This window comes from Wolffia australiana, chromosome 3 (genome assembly GCF_029677425.1).
Source record: "Wolffia australiana isolate 7733 chromosome 3, ASM2967742v1".
Classification (NCBI taxonomy): domain Eukaryota; kingdom Viridiplantae; phylum Streptophyta; class Magnoliopsida; order Alismatales; family Araceae; genus Wolffia; species Wolffia australiana.
This window is the reverse complement of record NC_135837.1, coordinates 20,460,800-20,479,556: the sequence shown is the minus strand read 5'-3', so window position 1 is coordinate 20,479,556 and position 18,757 is coordinate 20,460,800. Positions and strand designations below refer to the sequence as shown.

Sequence of the window (18,757 nt, the reverse complement as noted above, 5' to 3'; positions counted from 1 at the left end):
CAGGGGGACCGGCCGGTCGGTCCGGATCCCACCTGAAGGTCAGACCGGACCAGTACAAGTACCGGTTTATGTTAATTATTTTTTAATATTTTTTTCGTCTGCCACCTGTTTTTCTTTTCGTTCGTTCTTATTTTCGTTTTCTTTTCTTATTTTTTTCTTCTCTTCTTCTTTTCACCTTTCTTTGCTCTTATCTTTTTCTTATTCTTTTTACTATTCATTTTTGTGTTCTTCTCTTCTTTGTTGTATTCCTCTTTGACATTTCTTCTCTTATGATCTTCGTTACTTCTTTTCTTCCTTTTATTCTTCTTTTATTCATCTTATCTTCATCTCATCTTGGTTTTGTTTTTGTACTCTTTATGCAAGAACTGATTTAGAGATAATGGATGACTCCCCGACTTCTCATCGTCAAAAGTCATCGCCTGTCTTGCAGTAAAAATAGTACTATATAAAAGGGTTAATAGCACGAAATGTCCCAAACTTTTTCAAAAATCTGAGATGTATCCCAAACTATTTTTTTGGCATGGCATATCCCAAACTCTCTAAGTAGACTCCAACATATCCCGGTTATGATGTGGAATCCATCGTGGCTCCCAGGTGGATTTCCAGCCAGATTTTGACCTGGGCGGAATCCACCTGGCAGGCACGATGGATTCCACGTCATAACCGGGATTAACCCTTTTCTCTCTCTACCCTCGATCAAACCTAGTTGAGAGAGAGAGAGCGAGAGAGAGAGAGAGGTGTTCTAGAGAGAGAGACATTCTAGAGAGAGAGAGAGGCGTTCAGTGAATGAAGCTCTACCGGGGGACAGACATGGCGACGCTGGCGAAGTCCGACCGCTCTAGGATGATGCAAGCCATCAGCAAGATCGCGCTTTTCAGGCGAGCGGGGCTGGTTAGAAGCAAGCCGAAGCCGCCGGAATATTCTCGCCCCGCCGTCGACGAAGACGAAGAAGCAACGCTCTCGGCAGAGGTCTTCACCGCCGTCGCCACCGTGAAGGAGGAGTACACTCAGCTGCAGGTCACCCAGTCGCCGTTCGACGCCGACAACGTACAGTCGTGCGACCGAGCCATAGTCTCCCATCTTCAACGGCTCTCTCAACTGAAGCAAGCCCATCTCAAGAAGCTTCCCCTTCACAGCAGCAAGGCGGCGGCGGAGTTGCAGGAGCAGCGGAGCCTTGTCAAGACCTTCGAGATCACTTCCAAGAAGCTCGAGTCTGAGCTCGGGCAAAAGGACGCACAGATTCTACAGCTGAAGGCGCAGCTTAGCGACGTAGAGAGCCATGGCGGCTCCTTGGCGGCGCTCCACCGTGCCGGGAAGGCGGTCCGGGCCTTGGCGGCGGCGACGGCGGAGGAGATGGCGGCGGCGGGGTGGGATGTGGCGGCGGCGGCGGGCGCCATCGCGTCGAGTACCGGGGATTCGCCTTTGAATCGTTCGTGGCCAGAGTCCTCTTCTCCGGCTTCCACCTCCCTGACTTTGGATTGGGCCACGGTGGCGCTGACGTGGCCGAGTTGACTCGGACCAAGTACCGCGCTCTTGTTCATCCCTCGATGGAGGCCTTCCTCGGCGCCGAGTCCCGGTTCGACCGCCTGTTCGCGGAGGCGGCACGGCGGGTCTGGCTTCTGCACCAGCTTTTCTTCTCCACCGACTCGCCGGTGGAGCGACACGTGTTTCAGGTGCGCCCCGGAACGCGCTTCTCCGAGGTTTACATGCAGAGCGTCGTCGAGGGCGGCAGCGCCGCCGCCGTCGGGTTTACCATTTTTCCCGGTTTCCGGCTGGGGAGGACTATAGTCTAGTGCAACGCCTCTCTCTCTCTAGAACGTCTCTCTCTCTATAACATCTCTCTCTCTCTCTCTAGAACGCCTCTCTCTCGCTCTCTCGCTCACTCTCTCTCTCAACTAGCTTTGATCGAGGATAGAGAGAGAAAAGGGTTAATCCTGGTTATGACGTGGAATCCATCGTGCCTACCAAGTGGATTCCGCCCAGGTCAAAATCTGGCCGGAAATCCACCTGGCAGCCACGATGGATTCCACATCATAACCGGGATATGTCGGAGTCTACTTAGAGAGTTTGGGATATACCGTGCCAAAAAAATAGTTTGGGATATATCTCAGATTTTTGAAAAAGTTTGGGACATTTCGTGCTATTAACCCTGTATAAAAATAGTGATGGTATCTACAAACGAAAATTTTGTGAAAGAACAAATAGAATAGTGACCAAGGATAAGACGGGGAGCACATCAAAGTTATGGAAGTACCTAAAAGCATGGCATATCAAGGAATACAATGACTTAAAGCCTCCTGATGATGTGAAACCTATCTCAGGCTATTAGACAAAGACTGCGAAGTATTTAGGCATATCTCCCGAAGAAGCAAAAGCACTTTTGTTGGACCTTGTTGCGATTGTGGATCTACCATCCTCACTTATTGACCATCCAAAATTTAATAATGTTTTAACCTTCGATGCACAAAGTGATGATCCATATATTCCAAGTTCCAAGAATGTATGATGCACATCAGCTTAAAATTTTACGCAGGAAAAGTCAAAGCAAAAAGATGTACTCAAGCCAATAGAAAAAGTGATGTAGCACGACGGTCGTAATAGCCACTTCGTGTTACGTCGAGGGGATAAGCAGTAAATGAGAAGTTAATGACGTGGAAGAATGTATATGGTTTAAGAAAATAATAACGAGAAGGACGTTAGTCATCGGATGACCCAAGACGCAGCTCAATTGGACGACGTGTGACGGGTTTTGTCGTGATCAAGTTCCCAATGATCCACATGATCGACTCGAGGGGATGACGTAGTGGGAGATAATTTACTTAACACACGAATGATGGTGAATTCTAACACAGTTAAGTTCACTCGGGACAAAAGAACAGTCGGTGATCGGCACTGAAAGAGATAATAATACTGAGAAAATACAGGAAGAAATGGACCTGTAGATTGTGCTCCCCAAGCTTCTAGTGACAACCCGTCGTCGTAGATCAGAATAGGTAGATGTCAGAGAAGATGGATCAACTGATCACAAGAAACCCAGTGATAAACTCAAAAAAGGGTAGTCATTTTCATGCATTATTCATCTTTAATCTCCTAAACTTAAGTTCAACAATGCCAAAATTTCTTATTTTGCATAGTAATGAGATCATGCCTTACATTTTTCCATTGATTAAAAAGCTAGCATTTTCTAGTCAATTGAGATTTCCATCAATGCTATGACATGTATTATACCAAGTTACACATTTTGGGATTTATGTTTAAGAGGATTTGAGGGATATTTCCAAGCCCCACTAGACTCAATGAGTCAAGTAGGATATGAATCTAACAATTTCCTTAGTGTGTTGACTTTTCAGGTCAAAGTTTGACTTTCGGTGGTCATAAAGTTACAAAATTTTATGGGGAAGTCAATACAAGAGTCTTGAGGCTTGGGAAAAAATTTCAAGTCAAAAGGAGCTATGAAGAAAAAGAAGCATGCTAATCAGTAGAGCAGACTCAACCAATAGGCTTGTCGTGGAGGAACTTGAAGAAAACCTTCTAGAAGGTCCTTGGAGACTTCCAGGATAATCAAGACACATGAGGATGACTCCAGCTGGCAGATCCTGTTTGGAGGAGAGCCCAGGGTTGAGATCCAGCCCAGGATTCATGAGGTGGAAACCATCCATCCATCCATCCATTCCAGCTCAAATCCAAGGGCTAGGGATGAGTTATAACTAACTCTAACCAACTTGTTCTTTTCCGTTCAAATGGGTTAGAGTTAGATGTAACTAACTCTAACCAATTTGAATCTGATTGGTTGGGGTCTGATCACCTGGATTGAGGCCTCAAGAACTCAATCCTGGACGTTCATCCATGATCCAACAACCAGGAATGGTTGGAACAAACACATGTACCCCTATAAAAGGGCCCCCTCACCCTCCTTGAGGGCATCCAAGAATTAAGAATTGTTTTGTTCACTTTCATTCTGTTTGAGCTTGTTCCTGGGTCCACCTTCATTCTGAAGATGCAAGTAGTCTTCTGGGAGCGTCCTGGATCTTGAAGCCAGTTGGTAGGGAGCTGAAGAAACAACCTTGGGCCCTTTGGGGTGTGACAAAAAGGTTACGTGCTTCTTCTCATCCTATATCCTCCTAGAATTTTCTTAAGCTTCTTGGATATCCTTAGGCAGATAGCCAACGTCTTAAGCTTTCCAATGCCTACTCACACGTGTCAAACTGATATCTGGAACTCTAGATATCATAGTTTTGGTCCATAGCACGTGAGAGGACCTCCGCTGGCGCGACTAGCGGCGGAGCGCTGAAGCCCCAACGCACAAGAGGCCCCTCTGCCCGCCCATTATGGCATCACTAATCACAATGTCATAATGGTTTGTGTTAAATGATTGGCTAACGCCAAATCACTAAACATAATCGCTGGCTGCTTGTCGTTCGACAAATTAAATTACAACACGTGGTATGAAGGTCAATAAATACTTCTTTAGACCTAGAAAGATCGTATATTTATAAATATAAGGTCTAACAGTTCAGGAAAAATTGTATTGTTTTCTTTCAGAAAACGTCGTTCTCAAAATCTCTAAAAATACTTAAAAATACCAAAAAATGGATTTATCATTTTAGGTTTAAAAATTCCACATTAATAACTCCAAGCACATAGTTTAAATGAAATAAGACATCTAAAAGTAGGACTTTAATGGTAAAAAAGACAGTCTATCTACATTAAGTATAAGTACAGAGTTGAAATAATTCTACATTAATAACTCCGAGCACCTGATTTAAATGAAATAAGACTTCCAAAAGCAGGACTAAGATGGTAAAAAGCCAGTCTATCTACATTAATAACTACAAGTACATGGTTCAATTGAAATAAATCTTCTACATTAATAATTCCATGTATAGGGTTTAAATGAAGCAAGACCTCTGAAAGCAGGACTTAAATGATAAAAAACCAGTCATATACATTAACTATAAGTGCAGGGTTGAAATGAAACAAATATTATACATTAATAACTCCAAGCACAGGGTTTAAATGAAATAAGACTTCCAAAAGAAGGACTTAGATAGTAAAAAGCCAGTCTATTCTACATTAATAACTACACGTACATGGTTCAAATTAAATAAATCTCCTACATTAATAAATCCATGTGTAGGGTTTAAATGAAGCAAGACCTCTGAAAGCAGGACTTAAATGATAAAAAACCAGTCATATACATTAACGATAAGTGCAAGGTTGAAATGAAACAAATATTATACATTAATAACTCCAAGCACAAGGTTTAAATGAAATAAGACTTCCAAAAGCAGGGCTTAGATGATAAAAAACCAGTCAATAATAACTACAAGCACGGTATTTAAATGAAATTACCAGTTATCCAAATTAAGTATAAGTGCAGTGTTCAAATGAAATAAATCTTCCACATCAATAACTGCAAGCACAGGGTTTGAATGAAACAAGACTTGTAAAAGCAGGACTTACATTAACTTTAAGAAACGATTAAAAAACCAGTCTACCTACATAACTATAAGTACAGAGTTGAAATGAAATACATCTTGCACATTAATAACTCCACATACAGGGTTTAAATGAGACTTCTAAATTTAGGACATAAATGACGAAAAAGCCAGTCTATCGACATTTATAACTAAATATACAGAGTTGAAGGGGAATAAATCTTCTACATTAATAACTCCAGGCACAGGGTTTAAATGAAATAATACTTTTAAAAGTAGGACTTAAATGATCAAAAACCAGTCTACCTACACTACTACAAGTAGAGAGTTGAAATGAAATAAATCTTATACATGAATAACTCCAAGCACAGGTTTAAATGAAACGCGACTTCTAAAAGCAGGACTTAAATGATAAAAACCAGTCTACCCAAACTAACTACAAGTACAGAGTTGAAATTAAATAAATCTTATATAGTTATAACTCCAAACACAGGTTTAAATGAAACAAGACATCTAAAAGCAGGACTTAAACGAGAAAACACCAGTCCATCTACATTAATAACTAAAAGTACAGGGTTGAAATGAAAAATAGTATACATTAATAACTCCAAGCACAGGGTTCAAAAGAAATACGACTTCTAAAAGCAGGAATCAAATGATAAAAAGCCATAGTATCAACCCTAACTATAAGTACATTGCAGTAATGAAACAACTCTTCTACATTAATAACTCCAGGCACAGGGTTTAAGTGAAATAATACATTTAAAAGTAGGACTTGAAACCAGTATACCTACACTAACTAAAAGTACAGAGTTGAAATGAAATAAATCTTATACATGAATAACTCCAAGCGCAGGTTTAAATGAAACAAACTTCCGAAAGCAGGACTTAAACGAGAAAAAACCAGTCTATCATTAATAACTAAAAGTACAGGGTTGAAATAAAAAATAGTATACATTAATAACTCCAAGCACAGGATTTAAAAGAAATACCACTTTTAAAAGCAAGAATTAAATGATAAAACCATAGTATCAACACTAACTATAAGTACATAGCTTAATGAAACAAATCTTATACATTAATAACTCCAAGCACAGGGTTTAAACGAAATAATACTTTTAAAAGTAGGACTTAAATGAAAAAAAACCAGTCTACCTACACTAGAAGTACAGAGTTGAAATGAAATAAATCTTATACACGAATAACTCCAAGCACAGGTTTAAATGAAACAAGACATCTAAAAGCAGGAGTTAAATGAGAAAAAACCAGTCCATCGACATTAATAAATACTGGGTTGAAATGAAAAAATATTATACGTTAATAACTCCAAGCACAAGGTTTAAAAAGAAATACGACTTCTAAAAGCAGGAATTAAATGATAAAAACCATATTATCAACACTAACCATAAGTACATAGCTTATTGAAACAAATCTTTTACATTAATACTACAAGCACAGGGTTTAAACGAAATAAGTCGTCAGAAAGCAGGACTTAAACGAAAAAAAAAGGCAAGATAAGCCCACGGTGAGAGGAAGGGATCGTCTTCTACAAGTCTCCGGAGCAGGAACCCTAGATTCTTCCCACGGAGCTCGCAGATGGAGGAGCTGCGCGATCAGAGATTTCTCGATCCTCCTGAATCGCAGTAGAGATCGAGCTCGATCTCTGTGTTTTGATTCTTGCAGTTCATGGATCCTCGCCGCGCGAACAGGACGGTGATCGATCCAAAGATCCGGCAAGTAGGCTTCTTCGCGCCTGCCGCGGCGCCGGCGCAGTCGATTTCCACCGCCGAGGGGGGCGATCTGCCGTCGCCGCCGCGCTCGGATTCGTCTGCGGGAAGCAACTCGCCCGCGCCGGTGATGATTCCGCCGCCGCGTCATCTCTCCGCCCCTGTATCCGTGCCGGCTTCTTCGTCCCCGCTGAGAAGGGAAGAACAAGCTGTTTTCCCTGTTGGGAGTTATAATCCGGTGGAGTCGTTGCTGGCGTCGTCTCCCTCGCCGTCGCCGTCTAGCCGTATGGACGGCGCGGATTACTCGGAGGATGTCTCCTGGGGAAGGGCTGCTTCTAGTGTTAGTAATTTGCAGCCGAAGAGCAGTTTGACGACTGTATCCGTGGTGAAGATGCCGCCGGGATTAACGGGTACGTTCTTGAATTCCATTTTGCGATCTTTTTTGTTGTGTTTTTGTTTTCTTTTTTGCCCAATTTCTATCATCAAAGAACGGTCTTTATGGTGTGATTCTAGGGGGAAATTGAATAATTGGGTTGTGTTTATCTTCTCAGAGAAAGGAAAGGGTCCTGTTCCGGAAGGTTCGCTTGAAAGAGGGGCTGGTGTAAAACCGAAGGAAAAATTATCGAAAGCTGAAAGGCGTGCTCTTCAAGAGGAACAGCGTGCTGCTAAGGCTGCAGCTAAAGCTTCTGGTAATTGAATCACTTATCTTTTCGTGCTGCAGCTTTGAAAATACTTGTTAATTTTCTGTAAAAAAATAATGATAATGCTCATACCCAATGCACCCTTAAGTATATATCTCTGGTTATAGGTGATGGAAGGAAGCCTGAGCAGAATAAAGTGGGAAAGCCGACTGTACAGAGAAAAGAGAACATTCAAGCGCCTAGCGTTCAAGAGAAGAAGGTCCCTGAGCGTGCTACTGAGAAGGACAGGAAGAAAGATGTTCCTCCTCCTAGATTGCAGTTTGATGACAAGAATCGAGTTGAAAAGGCGAAAAGGAGAGCGATTGTAAACCAGTCAGAAGCTAGAAATATAGTCGAGCTGTTTCGACACTTGCCTCAGTATGTTCATGGTACTCAGTTACCTGATCTTGAAGCGAAATTCTTCCAGCTAGACCCGATGCATCCTTCTGTGTATAAGGTACTTTCCCTTCGGTTCCTCTCTATCAACGTTGGTTTCGTGGGCTGTACTTAGAAAAACATAAAATAAATTCATAGTTACTAAGACGATTGGTTCCACTTGAGCGAGCAAACTTGTTTTTAATCGATTCCGTCGTTTCAGCTGGATAAAAAGGCTTTTTTTCTTTTGCATCCAGTTGGCAGAGGCAAGACTGCTGGAGGCATTCTCTCTTTTGCTTACTTCCAGTAATGGGGTGTTTACTTTCCCATTTTTCAGCAGCTATTTCACTTATAATATTATTTTTTAAAGCTAATTGGTACTATTTTTTAAGTTGTATTTTAATATTAAATTATAATTCTTAATTTTGAACTTCAATTTTCTTGTTCTTTTCTCTAATTAAATGTTAAAACTTTTTTACTTTTTTTTTAACATTTCCTTAGTTGATCGTAAATATTAACTCGTCTTGTGGAATAAACTTTAGGTTGGACTCCAATTTCTGGCGGGAGATATTACTGGGGGCAACGGCCGCTGTGTGGCCATGCTCTTAGCATTCCGAGATGCAATCACAGACTACTCCACCCCACCTGAGAAAACGCTAGTTCGAGACTTAACCGCCAAGATCGGCAGTTACGTGTCATTCTTGATCGAGTGCCGACCCCTTTCCATCAGCATGGGAAACGCCATCAAGTTCCTGAAGAACAGGATCGCTAAGTTACCCTTAACCTTGTCAGAATCAGAGGCAAAGTCCAGCCTTCAAGCTGACATCGACAGATTCATCCATGAAAAAATAATACTGGCAGACAAAGTCATAGTCAACCACGCAGTAACAAAAATTAGAGATAATGATGTTCTACTCGTCTATGGCTGCTCCTGCGTTGTCGAAATGATTTTGCTAAAGGCTCATGAACTGGGGAAGAACTTCCGTGTTGTGGTAGTGGATTCAAGGCCAAAGCTCGAAGGGCAGGCGTTGCTAAGAAGGCTGGTGAAGAAGGGCATTCGCTGCACTTATACTCATATTAATGCAATTTCTTATGTTATGCACGAAGCTACTCGTGTTTTTCTTGGAGCTTCGTCAGTGCTTTCGAATGGAACAGCATATTCAGGAGTGGGGGCTGCAGCGGTGGCGATGGTTGCGCATGCATTCCGTGTGCCCGTTCTCGTTTGCTGTGAGGCTTACAAGTTTCATGAAAGAGTCCAGCTAGATTCAATTTGCTTCAATGAACTTGGTAATCATCCTGGGTTTCTCGTCTTTTGTGGGATTATTTTTCAAGTTTATTGTTTAAATGGGCCGTTCGCAGGTGACCCGGAGGTGATATCTAAAGTCCCTGGAAGACCTGAAGTGAATCATCTAGATCGATGGGCAGAGCATGAAAACTTGCATCTTCTAAATCTGACGTATGTTCTAAACTAAAATTTTTAATTTGGTTCGTATACTGTAGTTAGTTGGGATTTCAGTTTAAATCCTCAGCTTTCGACTATCCAATATCTGAAGAAATTTGGTTTTACTATAAAAGACTGTCAATGCATTTTCTTATTCAAAAGATGCGCTCTGATTTCCTGTGAATAAGACTTTTTCCTCTTCCCATCATTTACAAGAGTCTTTTGTTGGTTTGACAGGTATGATACTATGCCATCAGATTATATCTCGATGATTATCACTGATTATGGCATGGTAAATGATACAGCCATTGCGAGAAATTTTAGTTCAAACCCTTGCAAATTACCAAAATAACCGGAATGCTTTCGGATGCAGGTTCCGGCGACGAGTGTTCCGGTCATCATCAGAGAGTACCGAAGAGAACATGTTTGGATATAGAGGAGGTTGGTTGCAAAACTTTCCTGTTTTTTTTCGGGTATTTGCTTCCACCCTGATGGGCTTTTCATTTTTGCCTTTATGCCCCACGTTAATAATATCCTGGACTCCGTTAATTTTTTTATTGGGCCTTTCTTTTTTTTGGGCATCGCCTCTCAGGGTGGTCTTGTCTTTCATGGTTTAGTTAAATATCTCACCCATAGCCCCAAGGGTAGATTCCGGGGTTGGTTAATGCTGCTATATTGGCAAGGGTTGGAATTTAGGGCTCTCTCTGTACCTTTCTCTCCTTCCGTCTGTCTCTCTCTCTTGCTCTATCTCTCTGTCTATCTCTATCTCTCTTTTTTTCTCTTGTTCTCTCTCTCTCTCTCTTGCTCTCTCTAGCTCTACCTATCTGTCGGTATATCTCTCTCATAATGATCTCACTTTCTCTATCTGCCTGTCTGCCTATCTCTCTCTCTCTACATATCTGTCTGTCTGTCTATCTATCTCGCTCTACATGTCTATCTGCCTTTCTCTCTCTCTACCGATCTGCCTGTCTGCCTCTCTCTCTCTCTCTCCTTGTATTCTCTCACTCTCTCTACCGATATGCCTGTCTGCCTCTCTCTCTCTACCTATCTGTCAGTCTGCCTATCTCTCTCTCTCTTTGTTCTCTTGCTCTTTCTCTTTTTCTTTCTCGCTCTACCTATCTGCCTGTCTGCCTATTCCTCCCTTTATCTCACTTCGTCTTTCTATTTCTCTCTTTGCTCTCTCTCTCTCTCTCTATCTCGCTCTACCTATCTATCTATCTGCCTTTCTCTTTCTCTCTTTGTTCTCTCTCTCTCTTTCTCTCTCTACCTATCTGCCTGTCTACCTATCTCTCTCATTATATCTGTCTATCTATCTCTCTCTCTCTTTGTTCTCTCATTCTCACTCTACTTATTTGTCTGTCTGTCTGTCGATCTCTCTCTATCTCTGTTCTCTCTCTCTCTCTCTATTTATCTGCCTGCCTGCCTATCTCTGTCTCTTTGTTCTCTACCTATCTGTCTGTCTGTCAATTTATCTCTCTTTGTTCTCTCACTCTTTCTCCTGCCCGTTCTATCTATCTGTCAGTCTATCTATTTCTCTTTGTTCTCTCGCTCTTTCTACCTATCTGTCTGTCTATATCTCTCTTTCTCTCTTTGTTCTATCGCTCTCTCTTGCTCTACCTATCTGTCTGTCTGTCTATCTCGCTTTGTTCTCTTGCTCTCTCATTCTGTCTGTCTCTCTTTGTGGCCTGTCTCTTGTTGTAAGGTTGTGGCCTTCTCCTTTCCTCTCTTGCTCTTCTCTTATTGTAAGAGGTGGTTAGTCTTGGCCATTGGATTGCTCTGCCTGGGAGATCCAATGGCCAAAAATAGAAGCCCTCCCTCTTTTTTTTTCTATTTCATTTCCTGTCTATTCCGTCAGGCATCCATCTTTTTATTGGCATGATTAATCTATTATTAAAAATATAGAGTGTTAGTTGTATGTGAACTCCACTTCTTTGATCTGAACACTTCTGTCGGGAGTGTCCGATTATTAAGAAAGATATTTATTCATCTAAGCCTAGGTACCTAAGTTTAATGATTTGAATTACAAATAAATTTCACCAAATTTTCCCCAAATTTTGATTCATCGTTTCTTTGATCAATTGTGTTTCAATTTCAATTCGACTCGATTCAATTGGCCTTCAATTCAATATACTGATTCTTTTCCTTCATGTTGCCTCCACTCTAATCCAAAAGTCTTCACCAAATCCGACCCAATTTGAAAAGTCAACCCGTCCTTCCATATGGTTTCTACTTTTATTCAATGTTAAGCCATATTTTTAAAATTTAATAATATGATTAATTTTGCAAATATTTTGATGAACTCAATTTGTATTTTCACGGATAGGTTACATCTATATGACACGACTACAACTTCCACCACAGGAATGGCTTTTTTAACTTATGTTCAACCTCTTTTTCCTTATAAGGGTTGGAGGCCCTCCGTTGTTTCTCAAAACACTTGGAATTTTTCCCATGCTACCATGTCATAGATGTGCCTTGGGATTTGTGCCATCACATCTCTGTGCATCCTCGTATGGGATCATCTTCCCACTCCCTATCCATGTCCTGGTTTGCATACTTCGATCTTCCCTTCTTGACATGAATATCCCTGCCTTGTTTTGTTGGTGACTCTCCCTAGACCTGCCTTTTCTGCCATACACCAAAATTTGCCTTCTCTGGCTGATAATGATTTTAATACTATGCAGTCGGCACAACCCCCAGTGTTGGTTACTGTACTGCCTCATTTGCTATTGGAAAACCCCTTATCTTTGCAGACACATTTGTACATCATTTTTGTAGGCAGTGCATTTTGTTCAACGCCTCCAACTAAATTTCTTGGTGATTTATTTGGATTCATCTTCATGTGTTTTAATTGTTTATTGTCGCTACTTGAATGACCACAACTGGTTGAATGGTCCCACTGGAGACCAAGGCCCCATCTCATGGATGTTGAAGATGATTGTCCCATCTATCACGGCGCTTAGGAGCATAAGGGGCGCTGCATGAAACATTATCCATCGCGAAGTAAAAGAAAGAAAAGAATAACATTTATTTGATAACATTATTGAAGAACCAAAAGTTCTGAGGCGTGAGTTTACGAGCGTGTACGACTATAGGTGCGTTCTTCACTTATTGGATAAATGAAATGTTCGTTCTATAGTCAAAGTCAAAGTAAAGAAGCAAAGTAAAAAAGCTTGAAAACAACCTCCTCAAGCTCGACAAATGATTGAGTTGTAAGCAAACACGAAGGTTCTCCAATAACACAGATGCATTTTATTTCTCCTGGGATATCTATTTAGGATGAATGGGACAGGATGCATGGCAACTAATCAAACGTCTCCACTATAGATCATCTTATAATGCTCCACGACCTTTAAAATACTTATTACTAACAATGGACTAGAGTCAATCCAAAGGTTTTTAAAAGATCGTTGTGCTTCATTGGGGATCATTCATTCAACCTCATTACCCCATGTGCCTACCAAAATGGCATAGCTTAATGCACGTACAACGTCCACTTGACAGGTATTGGAGCTTGTTGGTTGAAATGGGTGTTCCTTGTTAATTTTGTGATGATGCCTTTTTCCTTCAACCTATGTTTTGAATCACCTTCATGTCTTTCCTCTAGGCACCAATGTATGTCTCCCTTTTGTCGACTCCATCTCACAATTGAGCAGTTCTCATTCCCTCCTCGTGTCTTTAGATGTGTTTTATTTGTCCAACACAACTCACTAAATCCATTAAACTTCTCACCTTATTCCCTGAAAGGTGTGCTTATTGGATACCTACAAATCCGTTTTCTCCAATTTCTAATTTTCTAAGGAGACTCCTATTTTTTCTCCAAAATTATATGTCATCTAGATCCCCTTCATACACCCTGTATATCTGCTACATCCCTCATTGGCCATAACGAAGCTTATACCATCACCTTTGGTCCCAACCCCTAATCTTCTGTTTTCCAGCTATAGCTTCTCGTCCTTGCCGACCAGCTCCTCAACTTTATCTTCATGTCTGGTCTCACTGGTCTCTATCCTTGCTAGTGATTTTATCCTTAAGAAAGTCCCAAGTTGGTAGTGATGCAACTGAGAAGGGAGGGGTGAATTAGTTTCACTATCATTATTTATGTTTTCTAATTTATTGTTATGGATTTGAGGATTTATCACATATGTGTATTTTCTTCTAGTTTGGGGAAAAAAATCTCATACATGTCCAGTTTCGAGTGTGTTTGTCTCGACTCCTCCGATACTCAGCAGTGAATCTTGATATGTACACCCCTAACTAGGATTGTAAGACTACTTAATACAAGATACAAATAATTTCCCCACGGGAATCCCTACAGCACAGTATTGAGTTACATCACTGCCCACTTTGATCTAAACCTCCTCTGCTTTAGAAAGGCCCAACTCACTCAGGCAGACATCTTCACTGAGATCATGCATCATTTCAGACTTTTTGTACCTCTTTGTTGTGTACTACTAGACCCAGGTAGTGTCTCTTGAACACCCAGTCCTTCTGATCCACATAGACCCTCTGTTGCAAAAAGAGTCAACAAAGAAGATGGAGTGTGTATGTAGCTTTGAGATTCAATATGCATACAAATTAAACTAAGAGAAATTAGTATATGAACAACGCATGTAGATTCTATAAAAGGGATTGTCCTTGACGTATTGTTAACCTTTGACATAAGGTTGACTTTGACTTAGAATAGACCTTTCCTAGATTGACCTTGGACTTGGTGTATATTGATTGATTGACTATAACAGGGTTGACTATGACCTTTCTCAAATATTCAGAAAAAGGCAGAATAAATAAGTTCTATAATCATGATGAGATATCACACATTCAACTATGAGATAATGATTATAATAATGAAGGAGAAAAAAATTTTCTTGGAATAAAAATTAGAGCTATGCAATATAGGGACCATCCAGCTTCGACGACGTAGTTTCTTTGTTTTTGTTCGCACACGTGTGGGCTAGGTATGGTCCTACATATTTGTGAGTAGGCGAGTCTATGTATGGGCATGTATGTGGTGTTTTTTTTCTTATTAGGCCCTTTAGGAAGTTTCTTTGGGCCTTCTTCCCTTTGTTTCCAAGGGGGAAGGCCCATATTTCCTCCTATAAGAAGGGGGGGGGGTGGCCATCGTAAAAATAAAAAAAAAGAGAAGAAAAAGATTTGCAAAAATGCAATCCATGGGTTTTTCTGGTTTATTATAGGTGTTTTTTAGTTTAGTTTTAGAGTTTGAGAGAACTACAGAAATACCCCTACGAAGAGAGAAGGGAGATTAGAATTCAACATATCTTCGCCGGAGCGCCGCCGCCGCCATCGCCGTCGCCATTGTCTGTGCTGCTGTCGGGTTTCCTAGTTGCCCGCCCCGCAGTCTCCGCTCTCAAGCCGCCTAGCCCCCAGCTGCGGCCGCAGCCGCAAGCCGCCCGACCGTCGCCAGCCGCAGCCACGGTTGCCAGCCGTAAAGTCCGAAACTTGCCCTTGTAAAATAAGGGTTTTGCTTAACCACGAGTAAACGAGGTGTTCTCAATTGGCGAAGCCTCTAAAGCCTGAGGTGATCTCAATCGGCGATTGCCTCTAGGTGTTCTCAATCGGCGAAGCCTCTATAGTGTTCTCAATCGACGAAGCCTCCATAGCCTTTTAGCATGAGGTGTTCTCAATCAGCGGAGCCTCCTTGGACTGAGCTGAGGTGTTCTCAATCGGCGAAGCCTCCAAGTATTGAGCTTATGATTTCTCAATCGGCCAAGCCTCACTGCCAATCCTTGCTCTCTCATTTATGATTTAAACTTTTCTAATATAATATATTTAAACTTATTACCTGTAACTCTAACTCCTATACTCCATTTTAGAATAAAATGGATCATTTCATCGTAAAAGTGCTGATTTGAGACTATGTCTAAAATCCTAGTTATAAGGGTTGTTTTATTCTTACAGAACCTCTCATGCCTTCCTATGATAAGAGGGGGTCCTTGGGCTGATAACACACTTATAATCTCTTCTCATAAATTTTCCCCCTCTATTTGACATCTAATAAGTGTATTTGGACGCAGCCGCCAGAGCGGCCACAACTGCCAACGCGGCCGCGGCCGCAGTCGCCCCCACGCCCGCTGCCAGTTAGTGCCGCAAGCTACGGCCGTAGTCGGTCTTGACCACTGCAAGTCGCGACCACAAGCCATGACTAAAGCCGATAGGGGGCGCAGCCGTAGTCGGTCGCGGCCGTAATCGCAAGCCGCGGTCGTAACCGCAAGTCGCGGCCACGACAGTTGTGGCCGCAACAGGGCCGCAATCGCAAGTCCTGGCCTTGACAACCATCGGCGCAAGCCGCGGCTGCGACAACTGCAGCCACAACTGCAAGCCGCAGCCACGCCAACAACCGCCGAGGTCGTAGCCGCAAGCCGTTGTTGCAAACGCACCAAGGGCCGCCGAGGCTGTTGCAGCAGCTACTGTAGGTTGCGGCCGCAAGCCACGACCGCAGCCGATATCGGGCACAACCGAAGCCGTTTGCGGCTGCAACCACAAGCCGCGGCCGTGACAGTTGTGACTACAGCCGAGCCGCAACCACAAGCCGCGGCCTTGACAACCGCCAGCGCAAGCCGGGACTGCTACAATTGCGGCGGCAATAGCAAGCCACAGCCACGCCAGCGGCCGCCGAGGCCGCATCCGCAAGCCGCGCCCACGCCTGGGGCTGCGGAGGCCGCAGCTGCAGTTGCCGAACGTCGCTGCCGCAGCGGCCGCCGTCCACGGCTAACTGCAGCTGCAGCCGCCGTCCAAAGTCGTAGCCGCAGGCGCAACTGCAGCCGCTGTTGGAAGTTGCAGCCACCGCCGTCCCCGCAAGTTACAACCGAAGGCCGTCGTAGCTGCACCCGCAACAGCCGTCGCTATCGTAGCCGCAATCGCCATCGCAATCGCAGCCGCAGCCACAACCGTAGCCGCAGCTGCCGCCGCAGTCCCGGAGCTGCATTCCCGGCAGCCACAGCCGCTGCCATAGCCGTAGCTGTGGCCGCAGCTGATGCCACATCCTGTCACCATGCCCGTTGGTGCGACAACCGCCATGCCTGCTCGCGTCGCCGAGTCTTCCCTGCACTCATCAATGATCTCGCCACCGCGCTCGCCTCCGAGCCGGTTGCGATGCCTGCTTGCACCGCTGTGCCTATCTGCACTTGTCGTCGTCCTCATCACCACGTTTGCCTCCGAGCCTGTCGCCATGCCTACCTACGCTGCTACGGTTGCATGCGCCGTCGCATCTTTCCTGCGCTCATCGATGACCTCGCCACCGCGCTCGCCTTAGTGCCCCTCGCGACGCCTACCTGCGTCACTGCGCCTACCTGTGCTTGCCTCCATGCCCGCGGCCGCGCCCACGTGTGCCGTCGCGCCTACAAGTACCGTCGCGCCTACCTCCGCCGTCGTGCTTATCCATGCCACTGCACCTACCTGCGCCGTCGCTTCTACACACGCCACACGCGTGCCTAGTGTTCTCTAGAATAGTTTTGAGGGGGTGATGGCCGGACGACGCGCTGTCGCCAATTCACCCCCGCGAAGTACATGCCACCCTAGGAAGAATAGCCATCTCCGTTGTCGGCGACAGCTACCTCCGTCGTTTGTAGCTTGCTTTACAGCCGTCATTGTCATCATAGCGACGCCTGACATCACCGTCGCTGAAGTCTGATGCTACCTTGTTACAATCGCCCTATGCCGCTACGCCTTTGGGCCGTCCAAGGCCTGCCACTATGGTCTCCTAGAGTAGCTTCAAGGGAGACATCCATCAGACGACATGCCACCGCCAGTTCATCGACGCGAAGTACATGTCGCCGCAGGTAGAACAGCCGCCGCTAAGCGCCGCCAACGCCTGTCTTTGTTGCCTATAGCAAGCCGTAGCCAAAGCCCACCCTGTCACTATTACCGATGCAGCTGCCCTGCGCCGCTGCTTTACTTATCAGCCGTTCGATCTCGGCGCATCGTATTACATCATATTGGTATCTGAGCCTTGAAGGCGTTGTAGTTGGTCCTAAGTTCGACGATGTCAAGCTTCCGCACCATGGGAGAATGATTGGGGACCATCCAGCCTCAACGACGTAGTTTCTTTGTTTTTGTTGGCACACATGTGGGCTAGGTATGGTCCTACATTTTCGTGCATAGGCAAGCCCATGTATGGGCATGCATGTGGTGTTTTTGTTTTCTTGTTAGGCCCTCTATGAAGCTTTTTTGGGCTTTGTTCCCTTTGTTTCTAATGGGGAAGGCCCATATTTCTCCTATAAGGGGGGGGGGTGGCCATCGTAAAAAGAAAAAAAAGGAGAAGAAAAAGATTTGAAAACATTTAGTCCATGGGTTTTTCTGGTTTATTTTAGGTGTTTTTTAATTTTAGTTTTAGAAGTTTGAGAGAATTATAGAAATGCCTCTATGAAGAGAGAAGGGAGATTAGGGTTCATCGTATCTTCGCCGGAGCACCACCGCGACCATCGCCGGGGCCGCTGACTCTGCTGCCGTCTTTGCCTGCACGCTGCCAGTCGCCGCCAGCCGCGATCACAGCCACTAGCCGCCCTACCGTCACTAGGCGCGACCACAACTGCCAACTACGGTCGTAGCCGCCAGCCGCAACTGCAACCACAGTTGTAGCCGCCAATCGCAGCCACCAGTCGCAGCCGCCCCCGTGGCCGCTGCCAGTTAGTGCCGCATGCTACGACAGCAACCGGTCGCACCTGCCACTTGTCGCAGCTGCAGGCCATGGCTGTAGCCGATAGCGTCCCCATCCATAGTAAGTTGTGGCCGCAATCGCAAGCTGCAACCGCGTTACCCGCCACCGCAAGCTACGGCCGCGACTGCCGTGATCATAGCCAGGCCGCAACCACTAGCCACGACTACGACAGCCACCGCCGCAAGCCACGACTGCGACAACCGCGGTGGCAGCCGTAATCCACGGCCGCAGCCGCAAGCCGCGACAGTGACAGCCGCGGGCGCAGCCGCAAGCCGCGCCCACGCCAGCGGCTGTCGAGGTCGCACTCGCAAGCCGTTGCCGCGCTATGGGCTGCTGAGGCCTCAGCCACAGCTGTCGCGGGTCGCGCCTGCATCGGCCACCATCCACGGCCGACCGGAGCCGCCGCTGTCGCCTCTATC

The 18,757-nt window shown here is 44.6% G+C and overlaps 2 protein-coding genes across 5 annotated transcripts; both read left to right on the top strand.

The window, feature by feature from the left end:
- Positions 1 to 810: 810 nt before the first annotated feature.
- LOC144701440 (uncharacterized) lies at positions 811 to 1,804 on the top strand. The gene is made up of 2 exons (XM_078573249.1): positions 811 to 1,488; positions 1,554 to 1,804. Exons 1-2 carry the CDS (start codon positions 811 to 813, stop codon positions 1,791 to 1,793), a joined length of 918 nt encoding a protein of 305 aa, XP_078429375.1. The 3' UTR covers positions 1,794 to 1,804.
- A 5,169-nt stretch (positions 1,805 to 6,973) lies between these two features.
- LOC144701263 (NagB/RpiA/CoA transferase-like superfamily protein) lies at positions 6,974 to 12,735 on the top strand. Of its 4 annotated transcripts, none has more exons than XM_078573026.1 (8): positions 6,974 to 7,575; positions 7,717 to 7,854; positions 7,974 to 8,302; positions 8,763 to 9,507; positions 9,580 to 9,676; positions 9,899 to 9,953; positions 10,035 to 10,102; positions 12,567 to 12,735. In XM_078573026.1, the coding sequence occupies exons 1-7, from the start codon at positions 7,125 to 7,127 to the stop codon at positions 10,095 to 10,097; spliced, it is 1,878 nt and encodes a 625-aa protein (XP_078429152.1). In that variant the 5' UTR covers positions 6,974 to 7,124; the 3' UTR covers positions 10,098 to 10,102; positions 12,567 to 12,735. The 4 variants fall into 4 exon arrangements, with proteins under 4 accessions (XP_078429152.1, XP_078429153.1, XP_078429151.1 ...); XM_078573027.1 differs by lacking the exon at positions 12,567 to 12,735 and adding an exon at positions 12,067 to 12,413; XM_078573025.1 differs by lacking the exon at positions 12,567 to 12,735 and adding an exon at positions 11,985 to 12,413.
- Positions 12,736 to 18,757: the final 6,022 nt, after the last annotated feature.

Excerpts from the sequence above, each read along its gene's own strand:
- LOC144701440 (XM_078573249.1), top strand. The coding sequence starts at position 811 with ATGGCGACGCTGGCGAAGTCCGACCGCTCTAGGATGATGCAAGCCATC. Across the intron at positions 1,489-1,553 it reads TGACTTTGGATTGGGCCACG|GCCTTCCTCGGCGCCGAGTC; the intron begins GTGGCGCTGACG and ends CCCTCGATGGAG.
- LOC144701263 (XM_078573026.1), top strand. The coding sequence starts at position 7,125 with ATGGATCCTCGCCGCGCGAACAGGACGGTGATCGATCCAAAGATCCGG. Across the intron at positions 7,576-7,716 it reads GATGCCGCCGGGATTAACGG|AGAAAGGAAAGGGTCCTGTT; the intron begins GTACGTTCTTGA and ends TTATCTTCTCAG. Across the intron at positions 9,677-9,898 it reads TTGCATCTTCTAAATCTGAC|GTATGATACTATGCCATCAG; the intron begins GTATGTTCTAAA and ends TTGGTTTGACAG.